We start from the raw sequence: 9,104 nt of genomic DNA, 5'->3' as shown, positions 1-9,104 counted from the left end.
GACCAACGGCGAACGGCAACCACAGTGGTGGCAGTAGATGAAGAAGAAGAAAAGGGAAGAAGAAGAAAAAAATTGCTTGATTCTTATATTTGTTTCTGGGAACAAAAATTTTACCAAATATGATTATGTTCCAAAATTACTCCCGATAACAAAATAATGGAATCTTGCACTGTTTGATTAGTTACCAAACATGCCCTAAGTTTTCAGACTTTGTTTCTTGTAAATTAAGGGTGTGTATAATAACATTTATGTTACCGGAAACAATTTTTGTTCAAAAACAATTTTTTTCTATTTATGTTCACTAGACATGTTTTTGAACATTTGAAAGCGTCTAATAACTACACAAAATTTTTGTTTCTAAAACAAAAACGCATTTGGTATAACACCAAATATTTTTGTGACTTAGAATTTTTTTTAATTTATTAATAATTCTATTACATTTTTCTTTTTTTTCTTTTCTTTTTCTCTTTCTTATCCTTCCTCGAGCTAGCCGCCAACCTTGGCCATGGCCAGCAAGGCCGAGCCTCGCCTGACCATCGGCGAGGCTCGACCTCACTCGGCCATCACAAGGTCAGCCTCGCCCATCCAAGCTACACCAACCCTGCAATGGTTGGGCGAGGCTTGGCCTCGTCTTAGCTAAGTGAGGCTCGATCTCGCCCAACCACAACGAGGCTTGAAGGGAGGGACTCACCAGTGGCTACGAGCTCGAGGCGACTTCGTTAGGGGCCAATGAGGCTCCAATGACTGACTAAGGGGAAGAAGAGAGGAAGAAAAATGAAGAAAAGAAAAGAAAAAAAAAAAAAAGACTTGTTTCTTGAGTTGTTCCCAAGAATAAAGAAGTTTTTTTTTTTTTTTGTTTCAAATTTGTTCGCATGAACAAAAAAATTATTAAACATATTTTTGTTCCATTTCTATTTTGTGGAACAAAAAGATTTCCTAGAGCGTTACCAAACAGCACCTAAAGCTGCGTTTGGTAACGCTCTCGGGAACATTTGTTTATATTATTTTGTTAAACACGTTTGGTAAGTTTTTTGTTTTCGGGAACAAATTTATTCCTAGGAATAGATTTGGAACAAAAACAAGAAACGGATAAAAGTCACTTTTTGCTCTTGGAAACAATTCCAAAAACAAGAATAAATAAAAATCAAGCTTTTTTTTTCCTTTTCTTTTTTTCTTTCTCTTCCTCTCTTCTTCCCCTAGCCGATCGCTGGCCAACGACCAACCACATGAGGCCATGACCTCGCTGGAGGCCAGCGAGGCTCAACCTCGCTCAGCCACAGCAAGCCTTGCTGTGGCTAGGCAAGGCTCGGCCCCGCCAAATCGCTCAACAATCACAAGGGCGAAAAGGAGAAAAATAAAAAATAAAAAGAAAAAAAAAGAAAATTGTAAAAAAATTATTAATAAATTAAAAGAAAATCTAAGTCACAAAAATATATGGGTCGTACCAAATACATTTCTCTTCCGAGAACAAAAATTTTATAGTTACCAAACATGTTCGAATGCTCATAAATTGTTCTGGAGAATAAAAATAAAATAAAATAAAAATTTGAAAAAATTTGTTCCCCCAAATAGACGTATTACCAAACGTATCCTATGTTGGGCATGGGAATGAGTTTTTCATTTCATGTTAGTCACACGAAGAACTTTCTTTGTTTGCGTCTCGACTTAATCAGAACACTTCCGCACGTGGGTCGCGAAGCGAAATCTTTGTCTCAAGGAACCACTTCATGGACTCAGCACTTGCTTGCTCTCCACAACAACCTCGCGAAACATCGCTTGTTCGCTTGTTTTCGTAGCTCCTCTTGTTGCTGTGAAGCCAGTAGATTTCGCAGCATGTGAGGACAACATCGATGTCAAGGAATCTCCTGTCCGACCCAATCCGGCTCGACTAATTCCTTAAGTCCACAATTTGTATGGCTGCTCAAGCCCGACCTTGCTGCTGTCCTCACTGAGTTCCAGAGGCAGGACCAGGTCTCATGAAGGTTCGTCGGTTTTTGTTCATTCGGAATTGGATTCGGAGCATTTTGAGAGTATCTCAGTCGATGATCAAACCAGTCTTGAGATCAGAGAGGTAGTAGCGGATACAGATCCTTACATTATGGAGACGAAATACAGATAAAAAAAATAAGCCCTAGCATGGAGGGGCAAACCAGAATAGTTTTACATGATGTTTCAAAAGTTGTGGTAAGTTACTACTAATACGTGCACCGATCACCTAGTGGCTGGCGGCGGCAGAGTGCCAAGGGGCAACAGATTTTCAGAAGATGTAGAAGAGAAGCAGTTCATCTCAGTTCATCTCAAAGATCTCACTTTCCGTTTTCCACCATCGCAAAGATGAAAATCAAAAGTTATTGTCAAAATGACACTCGAGAGAGAACAAAACTTGTCATTTTCTACCAAACAGTACTAGAAAAATCGAGGAAGACAAAAAAATCAATTGACATGGCTGTTAGGTAAAAGGATGCAATCACGCACTGAAGAGTACCTTAGGAAGAGTCATTTTGTAAATATAAAAAAGGAGTGATGAGTCCAAAGATATACGACATCAGTTCATGAAGAGCACCTCTAAATCTAATCATCTTCACTCTCCTTTATCAACTCTTGATCTTCGAACAAGTCTTCAGGTGGGTCGTACACAATCATACCCGGAAAGAGCTCCAGGAAGTCGTCCTTCACCCTCTCTCTCAATTCTGGGTATGGAATAAGCCCTTTCAGTATCACACGGAAAGGCAGCGAGAGTGGAGGATCAGGAGACCGTCTCATTTCGTCATATATCTCCATAGCCTCCGAGGGCAGTCCGCTATCCAAGAAAGCCCTCATTATGTCCCCAAAAGTGTGCTGATCAAACAGAACTTCTTCCCTTTTCAGATCTTCCCACACATGCCTCACCTCATCCACATTTTTGTTCCTTGCAAGCATCATCAACATGTCCCTGTAGAAAAACATGTCCGGCCGATACCATATCTCTTTGCGCACCACATTATACAACTGAAAAAACATATGAGACATCGCTAAAATCCCAATCATAAATGTTCTCGCGAAAAAAAATGAAAAATAAAATAAAATAAGCACACTGCAAACAACAGTGACATTTGACAATCCATCATCGGGACAACATTGCTTAGCATTATTGTAGCCAAATGGTTATCATGGCCTGGCTAGCTCAAAGTAGTTACAATGATTGAGCAGCTGGCAATCACATTCCACTCACAAGTACAATGAACCTTATATATTTGACCTTTATCGGGCTTGCACATCATTTCACAAGAAGTTAGAAAGACCACTCAAGTGACGAAGGACACAATGATTCTCCAGTTGTCAAGATGAAAACTTCACCAGACAGAAAGTAGCTAAAATTAGTGATCACCTTCACGGGACACGACCATCTAGTGTCTTAGCATCTCAATTGTATTGAATCTTACAGACAATATGAAAATTGAACACCTTCCATTACTTCTCTTACCAATTACCATACTCTGCACAGAAACAGATCAAATTATACAAATGATAATGACTTTACAATATTCAGGAAGTTGACTGCAGGTTCAACCACCTTAAATTGCCTTGCCTCTAAAGAAAGACCGAAAGGAGCTGGCAGGATTGTTGTCCCCCAGGTCACAGCCCCGACCACTAGGTGCTTAGTGGACATTTTAGTAATATGTTGCATAACCACTGAAATTTCACATAAAAGTTCTTTCTTTTCCTCTCCAAGCTAAGATTTTCCAATTTTTATTTGGCCTCCCTAATTTATCTGCATATGCTATTGCCTCTCTAATCTCAAGACCAGTTCAGCTATCGACTGAAATAATGCACCAAATCCAATACCAAGTGAACTAAAACGACGGACCTTCATGCAGAGAAAGACCTGATCCTGCCTCTGGAACTCGGCAAGAACAGAGACGAGATCAGACTTGAGCAACCGTGAGACATGGGACTTGATGAACCGGTCGAGCCGGACTGGGTTGGATTGGATACGCTTGAGCTCCTTGGCCACAATCAAACCCTCTTTCCCGATCTCCTTCTTCCTCCTCCATATCGACAAGCTAGGGCTCGAGGTTGTCCTCACATACTGTGATATCTGCTGTGTTTGCGGCGACAACAACAGCAGTGACAGTAAGCGATGCTTCGCAAGATTGTTGTGGAAAAGCAAATGTTGATTCCGCAAAGCTGTTCTTCGCCGAAGAAGAAGATGAAAAGCGAGGTTCAACATCAATGGAAGTCATCAGAACTGCAAGAGGACTGAGGACACATCAAACTTTACTGAAAAGTGTTATGTTTGAGGTACGTTTTAGGCTTATTTAAGTTCACGATTGTAAAACCTCAGAAAAGTCAATCTACAATGAGACACTTCACATTAATAATGTGAATGATACTAACTGGATCATTTTTGAAGAAAACCAGCTTTGTGCAGACGTCCAGCCTATTCCTATAAATATTGGGTAATCCTGTCAGTACTTGGTAGAGGTATATAAGCATATGCAAAGATCAAGTTATATTACAGTACTTTTAAAGAAAAAGACAGAATAAGATTATAACCAGCAGATAATGAACATATTATGGTAAAAAAAATGTATATCCTCACTTTACATCATGATATAGGCAATAAGCAAGAAAAAGAAGCTAGAAATGAAGTGGTGAAGCAAACTTGACATTTGCTCACAGATGCAAGTGGACCATCATCCTTGCATATTTCGATCAAAGTGGGATGGGTATAGGTACATATTTATCCAACCATATGGATATTGCTAAATAATTACAAACAAAATCAGCAAGACTCATATTTGTGCCAGCATTTTGTTCTCTTTCCAGTAGTCATGATTTAGCTCATCAATTTATGAGAAGTTATTAACTGATCAAATTTTTTATACATGGTTTGCAAACATATCACATTGTCCCATGTATGAAGAAGATGTGTTTAAAAATTAGTCCCAACTCAGAATAAGTATATTATTGCAAGTGCAAGTATAAACATACTTAAACCTAATAAGCTGAAAATAAGAGAACTTGTTATCTTGACTGACCTTTTGAAGATATGAAAATAAGATGTGTATTAGAAGTTGAAAAGGAACCTACTGAACAATCAATAGCAACAACCATTCAGCAAGTTGAATTCCATAAATAAATGAAAAAACCAAGAAAACTATTACTACATGAGCAACAATACATAACCTCACTTTGGTGCTTACAACGGAACTCCAACCAAACACGAGCTATCAATAGCCCTCCCAGAAATAAGATTGTGCTGAGAAAATTCTGGAAGAATTTGGCCACAATAAATAATGAAGCAATTTAGAAGTGTCACTCTAATTGATAAATCTACTCGAAAGCCGGTATATTCTAGGACATTGAGGGAAAATTGGTGATTGAACTTGGGAATTTACACAATCTACAACATAAAAAGAGAGCCTATCAATGTCCATAGATGAATATCCTATTTCTGTTTGGGGCCTTATGACATGACTTCTACAGTAATGAGCAGCAACATTGTCACGCAAACAGAACAGCATATAACAAGCTTTAGCATGCATTGCCAGCAACCCCGCAAAAATTATAGTCATGCAGAGGCATCCACTGGAATAGCTTAGTGTGCTTTTGAAATTGTGAACCGAAGCATCAGATCCTTACAGTAACAAAGGGCATTTTACAGGAGTCTGGAAAATTGTTTTAGAAGGACAAGACAACTGAATCACTTGCCGTACAATAAGTAGCAATGGCACATTTTACAGATTATGTTCTTGGAAAACGTTTGTCAGGGGAAAAGAGAGAGAAAAGAAGGATGTTGTTTCCCGTTCGAACAAGTAACGTCCTAGGCGAAGATCACCAATCTCAGATCTATTTTGAAGTACCTATAGAAAAAAAATTTAGAAGTGGAAGAGCACACACTTCACAAGAGTAACATGCCATCCCATTAAATAAAGGTCTGAGAGGAAAGGAAATCAAATCTAGGTTCAAAAGCATTTATTCCAAAAACTATCGATGGCTCTACAACCAGCGCTCATTCTAGAAATATCAACTTTGCAGCTGCCATTATTTAACATAAATTAACGACGGGGAAAAGGACCAAATTGAGATGTCAAACAAGGAGAGCAGATGAGATCATTGAGATGTCCAAACACCATTAAAAGCCTTGAGGTCCGTTTTGTGACCAACAAGCACATATATATAAAGTAACTATCATTGTTTGGATAGGCTTCAGCAAAACCTATGGAATTGGAATATAATCTGCTGATTTAGATGTTTTACTCTACATTTAACTGGAAATAAAGCCAAGATGATATTCAGCAACATGCCAGAACCCACATCCGAAGCCTGTGAAAGCACAGCCTTGTGCAACTCCCAAGCAGATTTTACTGACGAACCAAGTCCTCGATGGCTATATCAGAAAAAGGCCGAAGAAAAACTTAATCAATTGCACCACACCAACAATCCGGAAAACACGCACCAGTTGGGAAGAAACCTTAATCACTTGCAAATTCGTCAAAAGTCACCAATAACAAGCGAACGTAAATCTTTGTATATGAAAGTGCGCGTAAATGTAAAAGCCCCATTCGTTCCTCGCCAATAACAAGCTACAGGAAACATGAAAATGCTTCCCCACCCCCTTCGAGCTGGATTCAAAATCGCCAAAACACGCCCAAACCCCCGGCCTCCGCGGTTGTTTGCGAGCTACTGGTGTGAGCGAAATCAAAACGCGACGGAGCACGGATGAACTGTCTCGCCCGCGAGAAAGTAACGGAACACTAAGAAGGATTATTCCTAGGGTTCCTCCAAGACCTCCCTCGTCTCGCCGCCGAAGCGCGCAGAACAAGGGACTCGAAGCGCTTCACTAGATACTCGTACCGCCCCGCACAGCACGAAATCGGGGGAATCGGCGGCAACCGGACCGGACAAGACTCGCCTTGAGCTAGGGCTGGCGCGTGGGAGGGAGAGGTGTACCTGGCTGCGACGGCGACGGCGGCGGCGGCGACGGCGGCGGCGACGGCGAGCGGCGCAGAAAGAAGTGGCTCGCGGGGGTCGACGGCGTGAGAGGTCGCTCGCGGGTAGGAAGCTTGAGTCCGCCTTATTTTGGTGGCCACGGATTAGGGGGGGGAGATTTGCAATGATTAGTCTAATTGCAGGAGATTACATGGTATAAGAAGAAATTTGAGGTCTTACAGAGCATTTTGAAATACAAAATTCCATTCTTGCATCTACTGGTCTAGATTTCGCTGAAGATAGTCAGTCCGTTTGTTTCACCCAAAAAAAAAAAATTACTGATTAAAAAATATTTCTTAAAAATGATTTATTATTTATAAAAATAAATGAATGAGAAATATTTTTATTATCCAAAAAAATATAAATAATTATTAATAATTAAAAATTTTTCTTTTTAATATTTTCAAATAATGGCTCAAAATGTCTTTATTTTTTTTTTAATAAGGACCTTAAGACTACGATCGGATTTAATCGGAATAGATTGGATAAAATACAATATGAAATTCTAATAATTTTTTATATCATGTCTATTATTTGATGAATCATAGTATTAAAGTTAGATAAATATGCATATGATATACATTTCTTTTTATATAAACGACATATCATTATAAATTAACCTAAATTTTTTTTTTAATGATTTAGAGAAGACCTATATGCCAACAGTGCGGCGAAAGAAACGCAGGAAGACACGTGAGTCACTACCACCTCTTGTGCCCCGGGTAAGTCACCTTTACGACACCCGGGAATCGAACTCATTAGCTGCGTTTGGGAGTGGCATTTGCAAGCCACTTTGAACCCCCAAAGCTCTTTAGGCTAATTTGTGGGTGTTTGGTAAAAATTTCCAAACCCCATTTGGGGAATGCCAAGCATTCCCAAGGCTGAAAGCCCAAGGCAGGTGGGGGTTGCCTTGGGCTTTCAGCCTTCTCGCATGCTTGAGCTCTCGCTTAAATAAAAAAATTTCCTTCCCAAATTGTCCCCGTTGATTTTCGTTTTCCTTTTTACCCCGACTTTCATCTTCTTCTTCTTTCTTCTTTGTGAGTGGTTGCCGACGAAGGGCACGCATCGCTAGCGATCGTCGCGCCCGCCACGCCGACCGCCGCACCACGACCTCCACCGCGGCCGCGCGACCCTTCAGCGAGGGTCACGTCACCTCGCTCAAGAGGTCGTCGCGAAGGTCGCGACCGCGACCCATTTGGTCGCAGATCGGTCGCCGCCCGCGACCTTCGCGGAGGTCGCGACACGGATCTGCGTCGCGGCCCGTGCCGGGCGACCTCCACGGAGGTCGCAACCTTCGCGACACCAAGCGGTCGCGACCTTCGCTACAACCGATGGGTCGCCGACCGCGACCTTCGCGGAGGTCGCGACGCAGATCCGTAGCAACCGGATCTGCGTCGCCGGCCATGCTTCGGGTGACCTCCACGGAGGTCGCGACCTTCACGGAGGTCGCGACCTTCATGCGACGCATCTCGGTCGCAGATCGGGTCGCGACCACGCCGGCCGCAACCTTCACGCGCGACCAGATGGGTCGTCGGCGACCTCTGCGGCACGGTGGGTCGCACGACGGCGCGGCGAGGGTCGCCGCGACCCTCGCCGGATTGCCTACCCTTGGCCGGCGGTGACCAGTGAAGCCCTTGGCCGGTGAAGCCTAGCCTACCAACGTTTTTTTTTTTAATAATAAAAGTATTTTACAAATTTAATTTACCCAAACATTATTTTGCACAAAGATATTTCACAATGGATTTTCACAAATAAATTTACCAAACACACTTTGCATTTTGAAAAATACCCTTAACTCAAAGGCATTTACTTTTTCTCAAGAATTTTTTCCAAAAGTCTTCCCAAACGCACCCATTCTCTTGCATTAGGGGAGAAGCTCACCGCTAGCAATACTAAGAATGAACCTAAATATTCATAAACATAAATTGTAAAAATCTCTTGTAACATTATTTCTTAATTTATTTTAATTTTATTTTTCCTCTTTTTATATTATTTTCGTTATTATTTCTTTTTTCCCCTTTCATCATTCTTTAATAAAATTTTATCCAATAGTAAATTATACTAACATACCGAAAATACAAAAATACCTAAAATATAATAATAAATATAAATATTTAATTTATAGATTG

The 9,104-nt window shown here is 40.9% G+C and overlaps 1 protein-coding gene across 4 annotated transcripts; it reads right to left on the bottom strand.

The window, feature by feature from the left end:
* Nucleotides 1–2,368: 2,368 nt before the first annotated feature.
* On the bottom strand, nt 2,369–7,123 carry LOC104433879 (pentatricopeptide repeat-containing protein At1g62350). 4 transcript variants are annotated; one of them, XM_018869209.2, is made up of 4 exons: nt 6,937–7,123; nt 4,378–4,426; nt 3,848–4,239; nt 2,369–2,988 (listed from the first exon to the last, which is right to left on the bottom strand). In XM_018869209.2, the coding sequence occupies exons 3-4, from the start codon at nt 4,208–4,210 to the stop codon at nt 2,572–2,574; spliced, it is 780 nt and encodes a 259-aa protein (XP_018724754.2). In that variant the 5' UTR covers nt 4,211–4,239; nt 4,378–4,426; nt 6,937–7,123; the 3' UTR covers nt 2,369–2,571. The 4 variants fall into 4 exon arrangements, with proteins under 4 accessions (XP_018724754.2, XP_010045067.2, XP_010045073.2 ...); XM_010046765.3 differs by having other exon boundaries at nt 3,848–4,228; nt 6,937–7,122; XM_010046771.3 differs by lacking the exon at nt 6,937–7,123 and having other exon boundaries at nt 3,848–4,228; nt 4,320–6,924.
* Nucleotides 7,124–9,104: the final 1,981 nt, after the last annotated feature.

This window comes from Eucalyptus grandis, chromosome 2, assembly GCF_016545825.1.
Source record: "Eucalyptus grandis isolate ANBG69807.140 chromosome 2, ASM1654582v1, whole genome shotgun sequence".
Lineage (NCBI taxonomy): Eukaryota > Viridiplantae > Streptophyta > Magnoliopsida > Myrtales > Myrtaceae > Eucalyptus > Eucalyptus grandis.
The sequence above is the reverse complement of the archived record's forward strand: the minus strand, read 5'-3'. Positions and strand labels throughout refer to the sequence as shown.